A 24,041-nucleotide genomic window follows, 5' to 3' on the forward strand; every position below is an offset into this window, starting at 1 on the left:
AAATTAGAGCCGCTTGAATACAAGTACCAAGACACCAAGAAGACTACAAGGTCACTAATGGGTGGGCTGCGCGGGACAAAGAGATGGTTCACATCCCAGGTGGGATGGAGTGAGATGGTGCAAGATTTCATCACGCTGTTCAGGATAGCATGTGATTTAAAATCTACTAATTGTTTATTCCTGGAATTTTCTATTTAATCGTTTCAGAGCTCAGTTGACCACGGGTAACTGAAACTGCGGATAAAAGAGGACTACTGTATCTGGAGAGACAGAAAGGGGTGTCCTTTTTCTAACTTATCAACAGAACTAAAAGTGTTAGGAAGCAGGCTGAGCACAGTGAATCTCCAGAATTTCTTGGCTACACGTGGGCCCAGGAATGGAGCCACATACAAATGCGAAAATGCCTCGTGTGCAAAAACCAGTTAATTTGGAGCTGAAAGAATGCTGAGACTGGATTTCCTATTCTGACATTGCGGTTGTGTGTGTGGACAGCTTTCAAAATCAGAACAAAACAACATGTAGATAAATATGGGCGCATGTTCTAAAAGTCATGAAAAATGTCCTGAGTCTCAATCCCTATGTTTTTAAAATACTTATATCTCACTGCCTCCAACAATTATTAAAAAAAACAAGAACTGCACAACTATAAATCAAATATGTCAGAATTTACAAGACAACATATACATGAAATTGCAAAAAAAAAAATCAGGTTTTTTTTTTTTTTAATGTTATAATGTCTACATGGGCTTCCCAAGTGGCACAGTGGTAGAGAATCTGCATGCCAAGCAGGGGACTCAGGTTCAACCCCTGAGTTGGGAAGATCCCCTGGAGGAGGGAATGGCAACCTGTTACAGTATCCCTGCATGAAAAATCTTGTGGACAGAGGAACCTGGTGGGTTACAGTCCATGGGGTCACAAAGAATAGGACATGACTGAGCGACTGAGCACACACAGCAATGTCTAAATAATTACGAGTGTAAGAACTACAGGTAATTATCTCTTATTTAAAAGACGATGGACTTGAAAACACTTTGTAAGAGAAAGAAGCCAGCCACAAAAGACCACATACTGTGTGATTCCATTTCTATGCAATGTCCAGAATAAGCAAATTTATAGAGACAAAAGGCGGGTCAATGGTTGCCTAGGGCTGGAGCGGATGGGGAAGGAAGAGAGGTGATGGCTGAGAGGTGGGGGTTATTTTTTGGGGGTAATGAAAAGTCCTAAAGTTAACTGTGGTGAAGGACACACAATTATATGAATGTACTAAAAGCCACTGGATTGTAAAAGTTCAATGGGTATGTGAATTATTCTCAAAAATTTGTTTAAAAAACAAACTATGATTAATATCTAGATAGATGTTCTAATTTTCCAGGCCTGTATCCTGTCAATCCTCGAATGATCATTTTTGATCTTAGAAATTACTCAAAACTGTCCTGTGAGCACGTAATAGTAATGTGCAGCACATCAGTGTAATATCACAACGCTCCAGGCGAAAAAAACAAAGAAACCTGCGTGTGATTTTCCCGATAGTAAGTACAGTCTTAAAATGTACTTCTTGAGTTGATAACTTTGGGTAGGTGTGCTTTAATTGTTCCAAGAATGGCTTTAGACAGAGCATATTAGTCATGGAAATAGCTTTGACTTCTCTCTCCCAATTCCATGATCAACATCGTAATTGAATTATCCCTGCAAATTTAACACTTTGATTTCTTCAACTTGTAGATTCATCAGATATCAAAACAGAAACCTCCGTCTCATGAAAGATAATCAGACTACAGTTAGCAGATACTACACAAAAGGTCTGAGCTCTTCTGGTATGGACATCAGTGGTATGTCCTTTCCACTTCCAACCCTCAGGAGTTATTAAGTGAATTCTCATCGCTCTTGCAGAAGGTGTCCTCATGCTCCCAGGTAACCCAACAATCTTGACTGTCCTTGGAGAGCTTATGTTTCAGGTTATGCTTCAAGTTTATGCTTCAAAAAAGCACTTCAGTCTTTTTTGGGAAGGACAACAGGGTAGAGAGCAAAAACAGACATTGAGCAAAAGGTCAAAGTCATTCATTCATTCATTATTCCTTATCCATTTATTCAGCATTAATTAAATATCCATTACGTGCTAGTTGCTTGCTAGCCCCTGGAGATAATGGTCACTGCCTAATGGGGCTTAAGAAAGGCCATTATCAGTCCATACAACAAGCGCTGTGATAAAAGAAAAGGGTCCCTGTGGAATAGAGAACAGGAGCATGTATTCAGACTCTGGCGATCAGGAAGGCTTCCTGGAGGAAGTGGCATCTTAAGTGAGGCTTAGAGAACAAGAAAGAAACACTTGGATGTTTGGGGTCAGGGGCAGACAGAGTAAGAGTGAAGCCTGGAGGAGAAGGAGAGGGCTGTGGTGTTGCTTGCACAGAAGTCGTGGACAGAGTGGAGGTGGGCAGCGGAGAGAGACAGGCTGAACACTACGGGGAGCCGGAGCAAGTGTGGCTCTGTAGACCACATCCAGGAACCCGACCATGTCCTGAGCCTGGGGAAGCCACTAACGTGTTTCCAGCAAACATTCTTTAGAAAGCTGATTCTGCCTGCACTGGGGAGAGCTAGGGGGAGGCAGGAGACTGGAGGCCAGAAAGGGGGTCTCTGAAGTAATCAAAGTGGGAAAGGATGGTGCCTGAAGGATGGTGAAGGGGACAGGAAGAAATGGACCCATCAGGAGGAGATTCAGGAGAAAGCCAGCAGAGGAAAAGCCAGTTGCAGTGAGAGGCGACCTCAGGGCAGCAGTCTCATGACACATCTGGTGGGGCGATCTGGGGGCATGGGACAGGTGAGCATGAAAATCAGGAAACAGAGCCTGATAAATATACCTGATTGATACCCGTTTCAGCACAGCTGTGAACATGAACCGAGGAAGCCAGCCTGTGAGAAGGAGAGAGAGCCAGGGTAGGAGACCTACAGCTAAGGGACAGCTACAGGGAGAGACATCCATGGAGGAGACTGGGAGGGAAGGGCTGCCAGGATGGGAGTAAATCCAGGGGCACGTGGTGTAAGAGAGGGCATGTGGAGGCAGGAGTGCTGGTCAGGGGCAATGAATGCCCACCAAGGGCCCACAACACCGCAATGGTAAATCTCATTCACGGAAAGAGATAAACGAGGATTTGCACAGGCTCCACATGCAAGTGCTTATCTTTATGAGAATGGAGGCTCACTGAAATATAAAGAAGCAAAGCACTCAGAGACGTTGTGAAAACAGGAGTGGACACACGACACTGTGTAATCCAATGGACCCCACGGGCGGCTCTGCCACACCCTCTACATTCTTGTGTTGCTGGGGCTGAACCATGCACACCGCCTTTCAAAGGAATGCCTCTCTTTGCTTTCTCGCCCACATTCTGTCTCTCTAACCCACTTGTCCTGTAAGCGCGGGCTGAGCTCCTCCTGTGAGTCCGGCAAGCGTTCTAAAGCACTGAGTACATCTACTTTGTGAGTCACAGTCAATCTTATTATCTCTCTGGCTTTGTGGATGTACCTTGCAAGGCTAGAGCAACACAAAACTTTACAACTCAAGTATATTTAATGCCCTGGTCCTCTCATATAGTGCTGAAGTTCGCCCAGCATCCTGATGCGAAATGAGGAAGCTGTGTCTTTGACCTTGTTGGGAACCCCACCATCATGCAGTCTGGCTACTGACACGCAGACCTGGCCCAACCTGGGCACAGCAGGAGGCACCAGCGCCCGAGTTTCCTTGACAGCCTGTAGCATCCAGCTGTTGTTACTATTTGTGGGCCTGCTCCTCTCTTCCAGGTGGCCCCTTCTCAGCAAGATACTGACAAACATGGGAGCAAAGATATTGACTATGGTATCAGAACGCACCCGAGACTGTGCGGGTGGAGAGTGTGTTCACGTGCCGCTCGGCTGGCTAACACCCGCTCCTGCTTCTACACTCCTGGTTCTGTAAGCCTCTGTGATGTATCCACGCACGTGGCCACGTAAATACAGAAAGGCAAAGGCATTCATTCCAGACTGGAGCTTCCAGACCTCTGAGGTCCCTCTGGCCATTGCCCCGAAGCCTCTGGGCTCAGAACAGATTCTGAATTATAAAATTCTCACCCCGCTTCTGTTAGAAACTAAACAGCTTTGGCATCCGCACAAAGCCTACAGAGTGTAGCCCATGGCCCTGAAACTAGCAGCAGTTTCAGGATACCCCCTCATAGGCACCAGGACCCTTAGGGAGAGACACACAGCCACTTAAGTAGGGCTTCTGGTTTCAGCCAAAGGACTCATAACACCTAGCAAAACTGCACCTTCAGATGTAAAATAAGATACTTTACATGATGTTTGTGTCTCTATCCATCCGGGGTGTCTTCGTTCAGTCTCTCAGTTGTGTCTGACTCTTTGTGCCCCATGAATTACTGAATGCCAGGCTTCCCTGTCCTTCACTATCTCCCGGAGGTTGTTCAAATTCATGTTCATTGAGTCGGTGATGCCATCCAACCATCTCCTCCTCTGTCGCTCCCCTTCTCCTCCTGCCCTCAATTTTTTTCCAGCATCAGGGTCTTTCAATCCAGGTGGCCAAATGAGAAAAAGAAAAATCAAAACAAGACACTGCCAAATGAAACCCATATATCTTGGATAAGACACGCAGTTTGCATGGTGAATTTCTCCAGACCTCCATCACTGTTACTTTTGCTTTGATTCTATCTTACTATACCAAGCAATGGGATATGTAAATGGGGCTCCTTTGCAGTTATGCCCAGCCTGATTTTGCCATTTGTGGGCTTCATTTTGTCGTGAATAAAATCCTTACTACTTGAAACAAATGAAATAATTTACAAAGAAAACAACATGAGGCAGAAAATGCCTGTCTGGTCGGAAACAGGGCAGATCTGACCTCGGTCCAGTTCTGCAAATGACCCAAACAGAACACTTAAAACAAGAGTCTCTGTTTTCTATTTTCTCCAAGAGGGGTTAATGTATCTTTGTGGCACAGTGGTAAAGAATCTGCCCACCAATGCAGGAGATGCAAGAGATAGGTTTTATCCTTGAGTCAGGAACATACCCTGGAAGAAGAAATGGCAACCCACTCCAGTATTCTTGCCTGGGAAATCCCATGGATGGAGGAGCCTGGCGGGCTACAGTCCATGGGGTCTCAAAGAGCTGGACACGACTGAGCGCACACACACACACACACACACACACACACACACACGTATTTTCATTTGGATTAAGGAGCTTGTGGACACCTGAGCATCAGGTTTCTCTTGGCACACCACTCAGGGCCTGGTCATGTTGAGGTGGCATGATGATGTACATGGTTTTTGATGGTAACCTCAACTCTCTCCTCTTTCACAGACCTCCCAGAAACGCAACTGGAAATCTTCTCTAGGAGGCTCCTCAGTTTCCAGAAAACCAAGGAAGTTGAGTTCCCTCGATTTGCTGGACACCTGGCCACTCACAGTGTCAGGAAATCGGTATGGGTCTCCAGAATTTAAACGAGTCCTGGTTACCCTCTTCATAGAGCAGAAAGGCAACTCTATGTACATATCCACCATGAATATTTTGCAGGAAATTGGAATTAAATTAGTGACTAAAGATGAAAGCCAAGAAGATAATCTGCTCAGATGGTGTCCTGAGACTGTCTGTAAATCCATCCTTTATATCCAAACCAGATCTCAAACATCGGCCTCTTATTACAAAGGCTCCCTACGTTATGAGGGTGCCTCTCAATAACCACCATCTAGAGCTATCTGGCATCAAATCCATGCATTCTAGTTTCAGCCCCACATGACCCCACTGCATTGTAAATGGATTTTATTTGCTGAACAAATGTTAATGCCATTCTACGTGAATGGATAATGCTAGGAAAAGCACCTACGTATTACAGCACTGGAGCCCTTAAGGATGAAATACAGTGTAACTTAGAAAACTGTCTGTTACAAACATATGTCAAGCCAGGAGGGCTCCCAGACCTTGGAGCTCATCTCCATAGAACTCCGTTATAATTTGTCCCTTGGTTAAATGAATTTTGCCATAATACATAGATTTACTAGGTCCCAGGAATGAAATTCTCTGAGCGAGGATAAAAAATAATTGTACTTGAGAACATAATGTAATATTCAAATGACTTGAAAACAGTCACCTCAGCAAAAATAAGAGAGGGGAGAGGCAAATGAAGTTTAAAGGTGAGATTGTTAATGTTGGCCATAAAACCTCCATGAGTTCAACTGCACGCACGCGTGATCAGGCACTTTAGGATCACAAACACGTGGGAGCGGGAAACCTCCCTTTCGTGGCAAAATGCCTGAGTGGTTTCATGAGTGAGCCAGGGGGGTGCTTCTTGCTTTAATAAGACAGCACTGCAGGTGGGGGGCGGTGCTGATCCCAGACAGAGTTGGTCAAAAATCCCGGCTCTGCTGCATGGCAGCTGGGTGCCGCGGCTCTCTGTGTTTAACCTCCCCTTGCCTCAGTTTCTTCCTCTGTAAAATGGGGATGAGAATAGTTCCCAACTACACAGCAGGCAGCTGTGATGGCCCCGTGAGAAAACATAGGCAAGAACCTTAAAAGAGTGTCTCAGACATAGTGAAAGAAGGAAAGTGAAGTCGCTCAGTCGTGTCCGACTCTCTATGGCCCCATGGACTGGAGCCTACCAGGTTCCTCCGTCCATGGTATTTTCCAGGCAAGAGTACTGGAGTGGGTTGCTATTTCCTTCTCCAATAAATGTCATCCTGTCCTTGTTGGTGGTCCATATAGAATCTGGGCTTCCTAGGTGGCACTAGTGGTAAAGAATCCACCTGCCAAGGCAGGAGACGCAAGAGATGCAGGTTCGATCCCTGGGTTGGGAAGATCCCCCGGAGGAGAGCATGGCAACCCACTCCAGTGTTCTTGCCTGGAGAATCCCAGGGACAGAGGAGCCTGGCGGGCTGCAGTCCATGGGCTCACGAAAGAGTAGGACACGAGCGAGCAAGGGAACACGCACTCACACATAATTTAGTGCAAATGAAGAGCATGAATGCAAACCATGGCCTCTCCTCATGAGCAGTTTCTAAACTCAGGGCCCCCACCCCAGTTTTCTCCAGTCTGGGCTCTGCCCCCTCTCCTCCACAGAAACAGCACTCCAGGCACGTCCCCAGCGGTCCGGTGGCTGACTCCAAGCTTCCAATGCAGGGGGCACGGGTTCAGTTCCTGGTCAGGGAACTAAGATCCAGCAGGCCGCATGGTGTGACCAAAAAGTAACTAAATAAAAATAAATTTAAAAGAAAAAAGGAACAGTACTCCATAAGATCACCCATGACCTTGCTTTCCAATCCTTAGGGTGGTCTTCCACACTCCTCTCTCTTCTCCTCTGGGAAATTCTGGGAGCCCAGTTGAATGGAAATTCTCTTGGCTTCGACTCTGTGACTTTTCGGTCATGATTTTCCTCAGGTTCTCTGCTGACTCCCTCTCACAGGCATTTGCCAGTGGCTCTTCCCTTGCCTGGCCTTGAAATGGTGGACTTTAGGCTCTCATTGCTTCTCAGCCTGTAGTCCCTCTCTGGGCAAATGGACCCATTTCTGCAGTTTTACAACCAATGTGCTAATTCATCCAAAATGTTGGCCTGCCTTTCAGACCTCTGTTCTGAGCTTATGCACATTCTCCACGTCTACCTGAGTATCACAAGGCACCTCAAACTCAGGATATCTGAAAACGATCGTATGATATACTCCCTCCTCTTGCCCAGCACTTAAATGCGGCAGGACCCTATGGTCCCTGCCCACCCCCACCCCCACCCCCCCATGTGCTCTGCTTGCCTTTTGCTGTGGAAAACTTTAGTCAGAGAATAAGCTTAATCAGAGATATGAGAAGTGCAGAGACAGAACAAAGGAGACCAAATAATAATGTAGTCATTAAGCACAGTCAAGGACCTTTAGCTCCTTTTCAAGGGCTACAGATAATATTCTGAGCCATAGCCTGTGAGCTGTCTTGTAGATACTGAAACCCCAGGTAGAAGAAGGTAACTACATGATGACCAGACTGTACCCATGACATTACATTAGCTGACACAACTCTGAGAACTGGCCTCAAAGAAATGGGAACAAATCAATCACAGAACTGAAGATTAACTGTACCTAAAACCACCAAGATGATGCTGGTCAGACTACCGATGACCAATTTAAAGATGGCTGTCAGAGCTGACTGTACTGTGTTTCTGCACGTACCCCCCTCCACTTCTGCTATAAAAGGTCTTGCCTTTGTACAGATGGCAGCCTTCCTCTGCCAGTTGCCAACATCTAAAATAAAGCAAACTTTCCTCTCCACCAGCCTGGCCTGTTGATTGGCTTTCAGTAACCACTCTTTCGGTAACAGCATCAGCCTCTCCCTCCATCTTCACAGGTCTCTCTGCCCAGCATCCCTCACCCGGGACCTGCATCAGCCTCCCCCTCCTCCCCTTCCTCCCCATGACAGCCAGTCTGCTCACATCCGTCCCAGCTCCGATCCTTCACTGGCTCCCTGGTGCTTAGCGGTTCCTGAGTGTGGCCGAGAAGGTTCCGAATGACTGGCCTCTCCCGCCGGGCTTCTCCCATCCGCCCTCCGGCTGCAACAGGCCTCCTCTTTCCTTCCCAGGTCTCTGACAAGCCGAGCTCTCCGCCCCTTCTGATGGGAAGCCCCACTATTTTCTTTACGTTGCTTTCCTATTCATCCTCCAACTCTCAATTCACAGGCTGCTTCCTCAGGGACACTATTCTTGATCACAACTTAGGTAATAAATGGTAGAGAAAATGTTCAGGAAACTCTGAGTATTTATCACAAATAGCAGGACAGGTTTATTTATGAGATTAAAAAAATAATGTAATATCTATCTCTTCCAGCACATTGTTGTTCCAAAAGGGCCAGGGTCACATCTGTCTAAAACCTACCACTGATGCCCGGTGCCTCCCATATGGAAAGGGCATGCTAACGCTTGTTCAGTGACTATCTCAACTTCAATTATTTTAAGGCATTTTTCATGACCCTTCTCTTCCTCCACACTGCTTTTCAGAATAAGATGCCTGCAAATAATAATTACCCCTGGTGATCTTGATGACATCAGGTTTGCCTGAGTTGATCCCAAGGGGAGAGAACCTGGTAAGGAAAACTGGGTTCCACAAAGACGGTCCAGAGTAACCCAGCATTAAAAAGGCCAACACACCTCTTTCTTTAGGGTACGGGGCATACAGCACATGGAACCTTAGTTCCCTGACCAGGGATGGGACCCATACCCCCTGCTCTGGAAGCTTGGAGTCTTAACCACTGGACCACCAGGGAAGTCCCAGCCAATGCATCTTGTCCATGATTTACAGTGAAGGGAATCCACTTGTGAGCCGTCACACTGCTGCTCACCATTCTCCTTTAGAGTATTCTTTCACTCACTCACTCGTTTATTCATTCATTCCACAAGATCGTGAATTCTAAAGTCTAGACAGTGGGGCCACCACGTGAGAAGGACACTGATACGTGACGGACACACAACCGACCCAGCAAGCTGTACCTGAGAAGGAGCCCTGTGTGTGTGTCTGCAGGGGAGGAGATGCTTAGAAGAGGCCAAGAGATCCTGGGGATTCCTGCTGTGAGAGGCAGGTGACAGCCAGGAAAACACTCCCGGCAAAACTGGGAACACCCGCATGCTCCTCTAGGAGCTCCCGAAGTACCAACGGCCACTGCTGACACTTTAGGCTGCCAGGTGAGGGACAGGAAAAGGCTCCCACGACAGCGCCAGCACCACCAGCACCTCCCAGTCTACACACTCTCCTCGCCGGCTGTTCCTCGAGGCCTTCCAGTGAAGGCAGCGTCCCCCACCCTTGACCCTGCACATGTGCATAAATCAATTATCTCATGGGTCCTGGCTTTCCCTCTTGCTCCACACCTGACCTGAGGTGGGCAGGGGAGGCACCCGTGGTATGATGGGTTAGGGGTCAGCATTGTAGGGAGACAGGAGTGAGGCGAGGCTGGGAACTTCAAATAAGCTCTTAAGAAAAAAAACATATGATGGTTTAAACACTTGACTGCAGCATCCAGTTTTAAGTGATTTTCGCATTGTCTAACACATATCCTTCTGGTATGAGAACTACTCAAGCTCTTTATGAACGCCAAGCCTTGCCTGGAGTGTAGAACAGAAAGGTCAAATGACGGAGCTCTTCCAAATCCTCAGAAAAGACAAGAAAGGGTCAGAAGGGGCAGGATTTTTAACACAGTGAAGCCAAAAAGAGGACCGGTGTGTTGTGGTCTTCTCACTTTTCAGACAGACGCCAAAACCAATTGAAGGAGGATGGCTTAAACACTGAATGCTGCTGCAGCTGCTTCAGTCGTGTCTGACTCTGTGTGATCCCAGGGACGGCAGCCCACCAGGCTCCCCTGTCCCTGGGATTCTCCAGGCAAGAACACTGGAGTGGGTTGCCATTGCCTTCTCCCAAACACCGAATACTGGGACCCAAAACATGAAAGTATGTTGAGAGAGAAAAACAGGACAAGTACATTAGCATTTCACACGATTTGCATTTAGCCTGAAACAAGGCCCCAGGAAAGAGAATTTAGACTTAAAGTACAATATGTATTTTATTCAGCATATACTTAAATGCCAGGAATGAAGCTGCCACACACTTCTGACAAGTGTTTTCTCTGTAAACCTCTGCCACAAAACCAGAAATCATTACAAACTCCACAAACCAAACTTCAATTAATTATTTTCATCAATTCTACAGTGAAGAGATTTGTGACATAATGCTTTCCAGGAAGAATAAAAAATATTCTACCTCTGAAAATGATTTGACAGTCAACGTAAAATTTTGAACCAAATAATTGTGTTATTGTAGCTCACAAAGCAATTCAACAAAAAGTCTGTAAGGTGTCCAAACATTAAAAATATATTAACATAAAGTTATTTTTTCTTTATAGGGAATTGCCACACCATCTGGTCTGATTTACCCTGGTGTTTTGCCCAGTGTAATATCAGCTTTCTGAGAGCCATAAATTATTAGGTTATTCCAATGAAAAAATATGAGTGAAGAAAAAATATAGGTTGAAGAGGACATCCTGATTGTAAGTCTGAATACTCAGGAGAACACTAACATGGCAGAACAGCCCAGCCTAAGTGAATCTGTGCGTGAAACTAGTTCACAGGTGTGCATGTGAGATGATGATGATGAAAAGCACAGGCTTACTGAGAGGACCAGGCAAAATAATAACGTGCGTAACAATATAGAAATAAATCTTCAGCACTGAGCATTACCTCTTTGTCAAGTGCTTCTGATTCTAATTAAGTTTGGGAAAAAAATAACCAGGCAACCCCTGCCTGACTGGGAAGCATGGACTATTAAAAGATGCTTTTAAATAGTAGGGAGATGAATGGGGGCACCCGAATGTGAACACGGCCATATTTTTCATCTCAACTCTGCTGCTGTATCTTCCAGCTGACCCCCTTCATACAGCGTCACCTCAGCCTGTGCAAAGGGGCCAGATGGAGGTGTAGCTCCTAGGTTTCTAAAGGAAGCATGGTTTTGTAAAGTCTTATTTAGGCAACTTGGGTAAAGATCAAACAGCACACGAACACCGGGCTCACTCTGACACTCCAGCCGCACACCTCCTTCTGTTTAAAACCTACATCAACCAACTGGTAAAATTTTCAAAAGAATATCCTTACCCGAATGATTTCTTCAACACAGCTGTTGGTTTCTCCAGATCGACTCTCCTGCAAGCAAAGGGTAAAAAACATTAAGCCTGATAGAACAGTCTTATGGTTACAATGAAGAGATGGCACTGAATAGAGTTTGGACAGGGTGCCATGCCTCACAGGGGACGTACAGATGAACTCACTTCCTTAATGGGACAGCTCCCATCATGGCTGAGACCACCCCCTTCCCCAGCTGCTGCACCACAGACAGGGCGGCCGGAGTGTCGCACACGCCCCAGAGTTGCAGCATTGGATCCTCCAGCCACGTCAACTCTAAGCAGGGCAGCCTCCTTAGGGGCAGAGCACACAACTGGCAGGTGTGAGCTCCATGCACTTGGGGCTCCATCAAAGTGTGGAAGGAAAGGTGGCCTCTACCGCCAAGGTGCATCTAGTCCACCCACTGCATACGTGCAAGGGCCCTGCCAAAGGCCAAGCACGACTCTGGTAGTTGTATCACCCCCGGAGCCTAGATTTACAGGGTGATGGGCTGAAACCTGAAAAACCCAAAGGAGACACATCCTCCAAGGGCAGGCTGGGTGTCATGTCACCCACACTGCCCTGTGCTGAAGGCGCGGTACAGGCTCCAAGGAATGGGGACGTCAGGTCACGGCCATCTCTGGGGACCATTTTAAGTTTCAGAGATGCTGTGTGGTCCCTGCTGGTAACACACTCCCAGAGCACGGGAGGTGGTTTTGTGGGGACGTTTTGTGCTTCTACCACAAAGCAGCGTTTGCGGTAGAAGTGCCAGCTGTGGTCTCAGTGAGACACTTCTCTGGCCTTTGATTCAGTGACATTGACCAGCACTCGGCGTGACCTCCCAGAATGAGGCTTTCTTCACAATGTCTTTCCCAAGCCCACCCTGTTCTCTTTCCTTCTCATGGTCCTCTCTCCCCGATGAATGCTGACTTGCATATTGCTGGTTTTCCTCGTTTGTTCCAAGTCATCCTTCAGAGGGCAGGTCAGCCGTGACTTGCTCAGAGTAGCATCCCTGGCCCTGGAATATTCAGCCATGCAGCATTTACTTCTTCTCCAGGGCACTCACCAGGATGGTAGTTTACTCAGCACTTACTCCTCTTCAGTGTGCTCACCATGATGGTGATTCACGGACCGACTCTGGAAAGATCTCTCCTCCCTCCAGGACACATACCCCGCCCACCTGGGGGCTCTGCGTCCTTCAGCACGTGCGTCACACAGCCTTAAGCATGTGCAGTGAACGGGTGTCTGTCAGGAAGGCGTGAATGAACCTACTTCCTGCCGTTCCCAGGAATGGGGACGCTGACCACAACCCACTCGAGGACTTTCCACCAAAGAGTGCACCTTCAAATCCCAGACCTCCCTGTGTGCCCCCCACTTTCTCTTCCTGGTGGTGGAGTATTTTATCAGAAATATTCCACACTTCACGCTAGGTAAGGAGCATGGCTGTATGAACGTATGTGAGGCTTGAAAAGGGCCTATACGTGATTGAGATTTTTCCAACCCAGATATGGAAGATTTGTCCAAGGCTCCCAACTGGGACGCAGAAGGTTTACATGACTTGCCCTCAGGCCACAGAACAGCAGGGCCTGGACCAGGAAACAGGACTCCTAATCCTCAGCTGTGTACGTTTTGTCTTCCAGATGTTTTCCCCAATCCCAAAGGCTGTGCTATATCCATTCTCAAACCTGAGCTCACTTGTTTGGCAAAGGTATTTCATCAGCATGGTTTCTAGGAGTTTTCTACAGCTTGCACACTTTTTTTTAAAAAAAATTGTGGTAAGGTAAAATAAACATAAAATAAACGACTTTAACCATTTTAAGTATATATGGCCTTTAACCATTTTAAGTATATAAGGCCTTTACTGGCCTTAAATGCATTCACAATGTCACGTCTAATTGTAGAACATTTCTGTCACCCTGAATGGAGGCCCCATGCCCCTTAAGCAGGAACTCTTCATTCCCCCTCTCCCCAGCCCCTGGTAACCACTAATCTTTTTACTTTCTCTCACTATAGATTTTTCTATTCTAGATATTTCATATAAATGAATTCTGCATTACGTGACCTTTTGTGTCTGGGTGGTGTGTTTCACTTAGAATAATGTTTTCAAGGTTCACATTGTAGCTTATGTCAGTACTTCATTCCTTTTTGTGGCTAAATAATATTCCACTATATTTGAATATTATCACATTTAATTTATCTATTCATCAGCTGATGGACATTTTGGTTTTTCTACTTTGACTACTGTGATAGAACTTCTATAAACATCTATGCACAAGTTTTTGGTTGAATGCCTGTTTTCGCTTCTTTTGGGTTATAGACATAGGAGTTGAGTTGGTGGGTCATATGGCCATTCTATGCTTAGCTTTCTGAGGAGCTGCCACAGTGTTTTCCATAACAGCTATGACATTTTGCATTCCTACCAGCAATGTGTGGAGGTTCTAATTTTTCCACATCTTTACCAAACACTTGCAATTTTCTGGTTTTGTTTTGGATAATAGCCATTCTACTGGGTTGAAATGGTAATTTATTGATGTTTTAATATGTATTTTCCTAAGGATTAAAGATGTTGAACATGTTTTCATGTGAACATTGGCCGTTGTGTATCTTTGGAGAAATGGCTTTTTCCCAGTTTTTCATTGGGTTGTTTTTTTATTGTTTGGTTGTAGAGTTCTTGATATATTTTGGATAAAGACCCTTATCAGATATAAGATTTGCATATGTTTTCACCCATTCTGTGGGTTGTATTTTTACTCTCTTCATAATGTGCATGGATGCACAAAATTTTTAATTTTGATGAAGTCCAATTTACCTATTTTTTTTCTTTATTGCTTCTCTGTTGAGGTTATTTCTAAGAAACTATAGCCAAATCCAAGGTTATGAAGATTTACCCATGTGTTCTTCCAAGAGTCTTACAGTTTTCGTTTTGATATTTAGGACTTTAATCCAATAGTTTGATAACTTTTAGGTGACGTTTATTTCCTTACAAATTATTTGCTAAGTTTTAGTTAAAATAGGAACACTATTTTAGTTAAGATAGGAACACTATCTTGGTATACATGGTTCCTTTCTAGTCTCATCATTAAGAGATCAACAACAAAATGTGTAAAGCACAACTGTTGGTAACAGAGCATCAACATAATCTACATGTCTATCCCTGCAAAAAGCAGTGTTAAATATCAAGATAAGGTTAGAAGACCCAATGCTTTCACTAATGTCTCATTCCGCTTTCCTATATGCATCCCTTCTCCTGTTTTCCCAAAAGTTCTATTTTGGCAAAACACATTGACTATACCCCACAACTTCCATTTCCAGGGCCTTATCCCAGGACTGCTCTGGAAATGTCACCATCCTGATACTTCAGTCAAATTAGATCAGAGAGTTCTTTTTGAAACTGACTCAAACCCTACGTTCTTTTCAGGGCAGCCAGAGGCAACCATTACAAAGGCCTCAATGGTCCTTTGAACAATGATCTCTTTTGGAGTTCAGGTGAGAATGAATGGGTGAATTGGAAAACGTATCTTCGGACCCATCAACCACTCCTCTTATCCCACTTCCAAATTCCAACCCTAAATTCTCAATGTATTTGTTATTTTCCACCTTAAAAACAAATAGCCAAGGAAAACGTGACTTCACACTCTCCGGGTGGACTCACCCAGGCACACAACTTATTACAAAAACTCTTTATATGTTTGGTTCCTTAAAGTTAAGCTTACCCTACCACACTTCAATTTCATTTGAAGTGATTTATGTCGATGACAGGTTCCTCTTAGTATCTCACCTCGTGATCCTATAAGTTTCCACTACCTTCTCTGAAAATAGAACACTCGGAGAGGGAAACAGCATAGAGGCCTTGTTAAACACTTCCCTTGTCAATGTAGATGAAGGACGTAGGGTTATTACATTCGGTCATCTCAGTGGGAACTCTAACCGTGAGCTCTGAGGGTCTGGCCAGACATCAGGTCCTTCCTTCCTGGGAGGGCCCCTCACCCAGCTGAGAAGGTGCCAGGAATGAGGCCAGAACACAGGCCTTCCACAACAGTCTCAGGGAGTCCTACCTTTAAATTACAGGGCTGAGGGGCTTTGGCGAGGAACACTTTGGGCTTTTTCCGGAACATCTCTGACTCCGGGGGGTTCCCAAAGGAAGGCACCACATCGGGTGCGAATTTCTCAGATCCTATGTTGTTTGGAGTGGATCCATGAGGCACAATATTGTAGACAGTTTGAAACGGAGGGAACCTTAGTGCTCATTTTACCCAATTGGATGACTTCAACAGATGAAGAAACTGTGACCCAAAGAAGTAGAGAGTCTTGTCCAAAATCATTTTTGGCAGCAAGGGACAGTCAAGGTAGAACCTACACACACCTGTTCAACACCGGTTCAGTGAATTTTACTACCTCATGCAATCTCTCCAAGCTCAACCTCTAGAACTGACTCAACTTGAGGTCACTGTCATGCTTACTGAATAGAAATGAAAGAATCTGGACAGTATTTAGGTAAATTTCCTCCTTTCTTCCCACGCTGCAAATCATCCAGTTCTTAGTCACTCTGGATCTTACTCATTAACCTCAAACATCACATGGATAAATCAAAAGTGGAAGAGACAGGAGAGGAAGTGGAGAAAAAGAGTTAATACAACCATTTATTTCTTCTGTGACATTAACACATCAGAGACAAGAATTTGTGCCCTCAGAAACTGGAGGACAGAATTCTACTTCACCTTTTCCAAATCTACAAAGGGGATGGGTATGTAGGGTTGGAATGGGTTAGGCGTGGGGGTTAGGGAGATCGGGGGGCCTTTTACCTGCTTTCTTTCTCAAAGTCTTTCTCAAATATGGTTTCAGCTGCAGTTGTACATTTTGATTATACTTACATTTTTAAAACTTTCAGTGTTTATGAACAAGATTAAAACATGCATGTAATTTACATCTCCAAATTTTTGTTTACATTTTTTGCAATAAAGTCATTGCTTTCCTTGGAAAGGTACCCCCTGAGAAGGAGGGCTGCACAATGAAAATTTGAATTACTCTGTATTTTGTGAGGGTTTGGAGCTGTTGCTTCACACTGGGTTGCTGAGCTGTCGCTCCCTATTTACTCTGACTTTGATGAACCCACGCCATTTCCCTATCATTACATTTTGAAATCTGTCATAACAGCCTCACCTCACTGAACCTCCAACTAAACTTCAATTAAAAGCGAGCAACCCCAGCTGATTCTTCTTCTCGACAGTGTTGTCGATCACGTTCCTTTTTCACAGAACTGCTTTCCTCAAATCTTTCCCGCTTGGAAATACACACCACACACTGTCAGCACAACGTGAGAGCGGAGCTGCGGGTAAGGAGCGCTTCAGCAATATCCAGGAGCATCCTATTTCCGAGAGCCTAAGCCCCTAATTACCATGCCAGGCACACAGGCCTGGAAGAAGCAAGCCGCGCTTAAGGAGAAAAGGCTGGAGCCAATCAGTGGGAAATGGCATTTCACTACGGAGGAGTGAAGCTGTACGCATCCTATTTTCAAAAATAGTTTAACTCTTCATCAGACGCATGGAAGGAGGACCTTTCATTCTGAAATAACACTGTTTTAAAGTCACAGTACCTCTGTCTGCAAGCACTCAAAAGGTCCTCACTCAGGACCTGTTTGTTACATGCAGAGTCTTAAAAACTTCTACAAAAGTATTCTTAAATGTCTTACTATTTTTTTCAGAGCATCATTTTGCATATATTTTATTTTGTTAATGTTTTTTTAATGGTGATAAAAGTCACATAATATAAAACCTACTATTTTAACCACATTTAACTGTACAGTTCAGTGGCACTGAGTACATTCACAGCTACGCAACTCTCACCCCCATACACCTCCTGAATTCTTCACCTTCCTAAAATGTAACTCTGTCTCCGTTAAACACCAGCTCCGCTTGGCATCTAACAATGTACCTTCTGACTATGAATTTGACTATTCTACATACTTTGTAGAAGACTAATCAAACTTGATTCAGAGGGAAACTGAGATACAAAGAAAGGAGGTGTCTCGTCAATGCTACCAAAAGCAGTGACTGAGGATCTGAGCTTGGCTTCAGGGGTGTTCAGGTTCCCACATCCACGTGAAGCCCCTTCCTCTGACTGTATCCCTGGCCAGTCTCATCCGAGGACAGAGCCATCTGAGGCCAGGAGTCAGCCAGCCGTGCTCTCCTCAGCAGGTTTTACATGAGACCTAGCACCTCCCCTTTCAGGCTGCCCTCTGCTCCCAGTCACCCCCGGGGCAGGCTGGCCTCATCTCTCTCGCATGTCCCTCCTGATTTCCCGGATGTGCTCAGCAGATCTGTTCACCTCTTTTTCTGCTGCTCACATCCCCCTCTTCCTCTCAGAACTACTGTCACCACCATCACTGAGACATTGACACATCAAGGGGAAAAAGAAAACACAGAACAATAAAAAGAGAAAGCTGTATCTCAAGAATAAAAACAAAATGGCAGCAGATGGTAGCAGTATTATTTTCAACTAAAGGACAGTTCATAAGAAAAACACTGAATTGGAGAGCACAACACAGAATGAGGAAAAAATAGAGCATCAAATAAGGTGTGTCAAGAAAAAGAAGAAAGAGCATCAAAATCAGGCATGCCAAGAAAAAGAAAATAGAGTTCTTAAGGTTGGATGTCTCTAATCCACTTCTGCTTTTCCTAATAGACAAAGGATACCAAAAAGAAGACCTCAACCATATAAGGGGGATAGAGAATTTGAGAATAAAATTAAACAAGGCTAAACTGAGAGATATAATGAACCTAGACAGTCATGAGGAAACCCCAATGCTTCAAGTATACGTGAGACGGCTACTGAAGTGATCACACGGTGAGCTACAAAAGAGCATCAGAAAATTCCGAAAAGCAGTTGTTTTATAGTCCAGACTCTATAGTAACAAGTTACCAAAACAATTAAGCTATGAATTAAAACAGTAGACATAAAAATCTCCTAGAATTCTTGGAATAAAACAAACACCACACAACTATAAATAAATCTTCACATTTACAGGAAAATAAAATTATAATATGGCAAAGCAAAATAATGGGATATTATTAGAGCTAAATTCATACACTAAAAGCTTTCATTCTTTTTTAAAATAAAATGTATGTGCTAAGCAATCAATTAAAAATTTAAAATCAAGGAGACATACAAAAGGAAACTAACAAATAGAGAAAACCAATGAAATATTTATAAAACAAAAGTCATAATTTATAAAGCAAAAATATAATTTCTTAAAAACACATTACTCAAAACAATAATAGAAAGTCACTTAAAAATCTGTTCAATAAAAAAAGTCCAAATAAACATAATGTGTTATAAGAAGGGGATAAAATATATGGAAGGGCTTGTAATCATAAGAAAGCATTGATGTTAACATTAATATAGAAAATAATACTAATAAAGTTTGATGAAGCTGGTAACTTTCTGGGAAAAAAGCTGATATAAGAAATAAATAAAAATGAGATTAGGCCTATAAATCTGAGAATGCAGATTAAATTAAAAATTATCTTCAAGTAAGGCTTTAAGCCAAATAGTTTTAAAGTGAAGGGCTTTAAACTTTCAAGGAAGAACTAATTTCCACATGTTTATTCTTCCAAAGTAGAAGGTAATGGAAAGCTATGTGATTTATTTTATTAAATTAGTATGAAGACCTCACATAAGAAAATAAATCAATCCTCCTCCAAAAATCCGTGTAAAATCCTTAAGGGATTATTTGTAAATATGATTCAATAAAATATTTTAAGAATTAGTGGAAACTTAATGGGCTCTGTCCCAGGAATGCAAAAATAGTACAATCCTAGGGCCGCTTTAAAGTAATGTATCACTAGGGAAAACACGCAGAACTGTGATCATCTCGGGCTTTTTTCCTGACCTCAGAAGATTCTTTGATCATATATCTAGAAAAGTCCAAAAAAGTCCACTGTTACTATTATTTTAAAGGGAGGTTTCAAAGTGGTTGGCTATTAACAGTCAAAGCTCAATAGCTCTTCTGTGCAGCAGCAATACACACTTAAAAAATATGAAAAAGATCCCACCCACACTATCAAGAAAAATAAATGCAGAATAACCTTAACAAGACATGTTGAAGATCTGTAAGAAAAAATCTTGAGAATTCTACTGAAAGATGAAATGCCTGAAAGAGACCGCTCCTAGCTTCTCCAACACCTTCCAACTCTATCATACAATACAAAGCTAAATAAATGTATTAATTAGGAGAAACTGCAAACTGTATTATCTAAAAAAAAAAAAAAAAAAAAAAGGAGGTGAATGTCATGTAACAGAAAACCAACCATTTTTAAAGTGTACAATTTAGTGGCCTTTTATATATTCACAGTGTTGTGAGTCATAGTCACCCTATTTAGTTTCAAATGTTTTCATCATCCCAAAGTGAAACACTGCACCCATTAAGCAGTTTCTTCTCACTCCCCTTCATGCTAACTTTTTATGATTTTAGTATAGTAATAAATACCATCCTGAATTGAAAAGAACAAAATGAGAAAAATGTTGTCGAGTGTCATTTACTTGTATTAGTAGATTTTATGGTGGATATGTCATCTCTTATTTATGTGTTTATGACCAGTTTCTGGCAGAGTTCTTGGCACAACAGAGTAAGCACTTGAAGATGTTTGTTGAATGAATAATAAATGGCCAATGTACAAAAAAAATTAAAAGACTATTAAAAAATTAAAGTCTTACACTTTAGTATGATTGGTCATCTATATTACAATGTCTTCACTTCAATGAAATTAAAAAAAAACAAAAACACAGAATTACCTCAAAGACAAACTCTTAAAATAGCAACATTTATATACTTTATTAAAATTAAGCATATACCCATTAATAGAGAAATCATTAACAAGTCATTTGGCTTCCCTAATCTCCACATTTGTATCTGTAAATTAGGGAACAAGTATTAGCCTTCTATTAACAGGCAATGTTGTTAAAGAGTTAATAATCGATTTTTTCAGTCCGATTCCCAGCCATAGGACAAGATCTTTCAATCATGTTGCTATTTTTATAATGAGAATTAGTGATCTCAATGAGCGCTTGTAGTTAAAAATGCATTTGGTTTCCAGGAAGTTAAGTGGTCTGTCACTGCACTGACCTTGTCAAATCTCTACTGATGGCACAAAGAGATTAAAACCAGAGACAGTGGCTTTACATCCTGATCACTAATTGATATTGAGTGCTCTTCCAGGGGGCCATGTCTCAGTACAGAGCCCTGTGCTGTCTACCAGGGCCAGCTTCCACACTGTCCCGTCATAACTGGGTACAGAATTCACACACAGGAATAATGCACACGCGAGTCCCGCCTGTAGCCTGAAACTGACAAGACCACTTCAGGACTGTTCTTTGCTCTGTCTTTTCTCATCTACAACTGTGTGGTCACTACTTTTAGTGAGAGGAAGACCACACAGGCTCAGGTAAGAGTGACAAGGCTGAAGGTATTTAACCCTCCCATGTCAGGCATTCTTCAGTGGGACTTCTAAATGCACCATTTCCTTTTTAATCCTGACTCTCATCCAGCATTCCATCTATATATTGTTGACTGCTGAATAACATGGGTTTGAACCATCTACCGGCCTATTTTTTCCAATAAATATAATAACTGTGTTTTCATTTTACATATCTTTAAGTGAGCTAAAGGTAGGCGAAAGTGTGTGTTTGGAGAGAGATCACAAGATGTGGAATTCAAAGAACCCAGAGCCGAGTCCTGATTCTATCCACACTGTTTCCTGTCCTTGGGTGATTCATTCATCAATTCATTTGTTTCAGAGGCAGAGATAGCAGTAAGTGAATTCTGGAATGTTCAAGGGTCAATTGTAATCTAATAACACATGTTATTTGTAGGTAGCAGAAGGCTTACTAATAGGGCAGTCCTATAATCTATCCTTTTTTTCCCCTTAAATAATGGAATGAAATGTACAAGAAAAAACATTTGATTACTGTGTACAGTGAGAACGTGGTTTTCGTTTCTAATCATGAAATTCTGAACACAGAAACCTATAAGATGGAGAGAGTAATCCAGAGGGCCTGAAGAAATTAACCGATTAAGGAGATTTAGGGCTGCTCTGATTTGTGTCCCGTGGTAAGACGGATAATCAATTCTCTTTTAGCCCTGAAATGAAATGACTATTGGAAATGGTAAAAGTGGGGCTAAGTATTTGGCAAAATTCTATGTGACACAGTCTATTAATTTTACCTAACATTTTGCTAAGAGAAATAGAGATTCACAAACAACTCTTAACTCATTACAGACCAGGGGAATTTTGCAGAAACGTGACACCTGTGGCTGGCAATTTGTATTCTGGCCAGTCAAAAATTAATTCTGTTACTTCATTAATGGTTTGCCAGTCATCACATTCAATAGTTACACCTGATGCACCCACAAAGTCTTCTCCAGCATGGTGAGTTTCATTTTGACTTTCCATACCAGAATCAATCACTAAGGTTTTTTGTCTTTTTGGTGGTCTAATACTTACATCATCTGAATCAGAACTATATTCTGAAGAACGATCATCTTCTGAGACACTAGTACATATGTTGCTTGGATAGCCAGACAAAGTATCTGCATAAATTCACTGAAAAATTCTTCTTCACTCAAAATCTTGCAATGCATCATCTTTGAAATTTTTACAGTAATAAACTTGTGTTTATAATACACACAAGGTTGGAACAAAAATCGAATGGAGCAAAATGTAAATGATAATGACAATCATAGTTGTATAATGAACCTTTCATCCATTTTAAGCTTTAACAATGTTGCAAGGTGTTGTTAATTGTATCACTCTTTAAGAATGGATTGATACATCTCTGGTCAATAATGTGTAATATATTAAAGTCCCTCATGAGTTTTTCTCTTCATTTTCATTTCACTTTTCCAAAAAGGTTTCATGTCATCTGGCCCTCAGAACAGGGTTCATCCTGTGCGTACACTTAACATAAACTCTTTCTATGTATGCCCTTGGAGGAGATATGCTATAGATATGTGCTGAATTAAGATATCCAGTTGAAATCAGCTGGGATAGGGGAGAAGATTTACCTGCCAGGTGGAAGCAGGTAACCTTGGAGAACATGAGTAAGAGATTAGTATGCATTTTGATTGGCTGGCGAGAACTTTTTAATACTATGAAGTTTTCTATCCTTAAATTCTATTCTGTAAATCTATCTACAATGCCATGCTCCTGCTGTTTAGGCACTAAGTCGTGTCTGACTCTTTGTAACCCCATGGACGGTAGCCCGCCATGCTCCTCTGTCCATGGGATTCTCCAGGCAAGAATACTGGAGTGGGTTGTCATTCCCTTCTCCAGGGGATCTTCACAACCCAGGGATCGAACCCATGTCTCCTGCTTGGCAGGCAGATTCTTTACCACTGAGCCACCTGGGAGGCACCCTACAATGCTATACTTAAAGATTTTCTTCTTCTTTTTTTTCATTTATGCATATTTAACAGCATTTTCATTCTTTCTGTTAAGCCATCCTTTTAAAAAAATTTATTATATTTTAATTTTATTATTTATTTATTTGGCTGTGCTGGGTCTGAGTTGTGCCATGTGGGATCTAGTTCCCTGGCCAGGGATGGAACCCTGCATTGGGATCGTGGAGTCTTAGCCACTGGGCCACCAGGAAAGTCCCAGCATTTTCATATTTGAGTCTGCTGATGTAGTTTTACTGTTCATCTTGGAACATATTTGCAGGCTATTGCAACCTAACAGTCACAGTAGGTTTTATCTTTTCCCTTCCACTGCCATAAAATGCTCAGTTACTTCAAAACCTGTGTGTGCCACAGGGTAAGGCAGAGTGAGTCCACTGGCCTGGGGAACCAGCGGTGCCTGGGGCTGAACCTGGATATGAGTCCAAAACGTTTTCCCTTTCCTCCACCAGGGCAGGTCTCAGAAGACCCCTGGCAGTGCCTGATGACCACTGGATTTCCATGTGAAATATGACCAGACAAAGAAAGCCATCTTCTGGTGACCCTCGCTGGGCAACTGCAGAAGATGAGAGGCACATCAGCTCCTGTGCCCCTACAATGCGGGGAGGAGAGCTGGACTGTTCGCCATCCCTAGTCTAAGGCCTCTGAGGGGCCCAATGAGAGGACAAACTCTCCATCTTCATTCCCTCACTGGGTCACAAAACCCCATGGAGTGATAAGCTGAAAGGAGAAAAACAGCACTTCCCTGGCGGCTTAGTGGTAAAGAATCTGCCTGCCAACACAGGAGACACGGGTTTGATTCCTGATCTGGGAAGATCCCACATGCTGCGGAGCAGCTGAGCCCGTGAGCCACAGCTACTGAGCCCGTGCTCTAGAGCCTGTGCTCTGCAACAAGAGAAACCGCTGCAGTGAGAAGCCGGTGCACTGCTACCAGGGAGTAGCCCC

General features: G+C 43.3%; 1 protein-coding gene across 8 annotated transcripts in view; it reads right to left on the reverse strand.

Moving 5' to 3' along the window:
- AFF3 (ALF transcription elongation factor 3) overlaps positions 1-24,041 on the reverse strand; it is a 632,364-nt gene that overhangs the window by 299,620 nt on the left and 308,703 nt on the right. For all 8 annotated transcript variants that reach the window (XM_070798074.1, XM_070798072.1, XM_019969793.2 and 5 more), the window contains one exon: positions 11,642-11,689. In XM_070798074.1, the coding sequence (XP_070654175.1) occupies positions 11,642-11,689 (48 nt within the window). The remainder of the gene's footprint in view (positions 1-11,641; positions 11,690-24,041) is intronic.

The sequence above is a fragment of the Bos indicus genome, chromosome 11, assembly GCF_029378745.1.
Source record: "Bos indicus isolate NIAB-ARS_2022 breed Sahiwal x Tharparkar chromosome 11, NIAB-ARS_B.indTharparkar_mat_pri_1.0, whole genome shotgun sequence".
Classification (NCBI taxonomy): Eukaryota; Metazoa; Chordata; class Mammalia; order Artiodactyla; family Bovidae; genus Bos; species Bos indicus.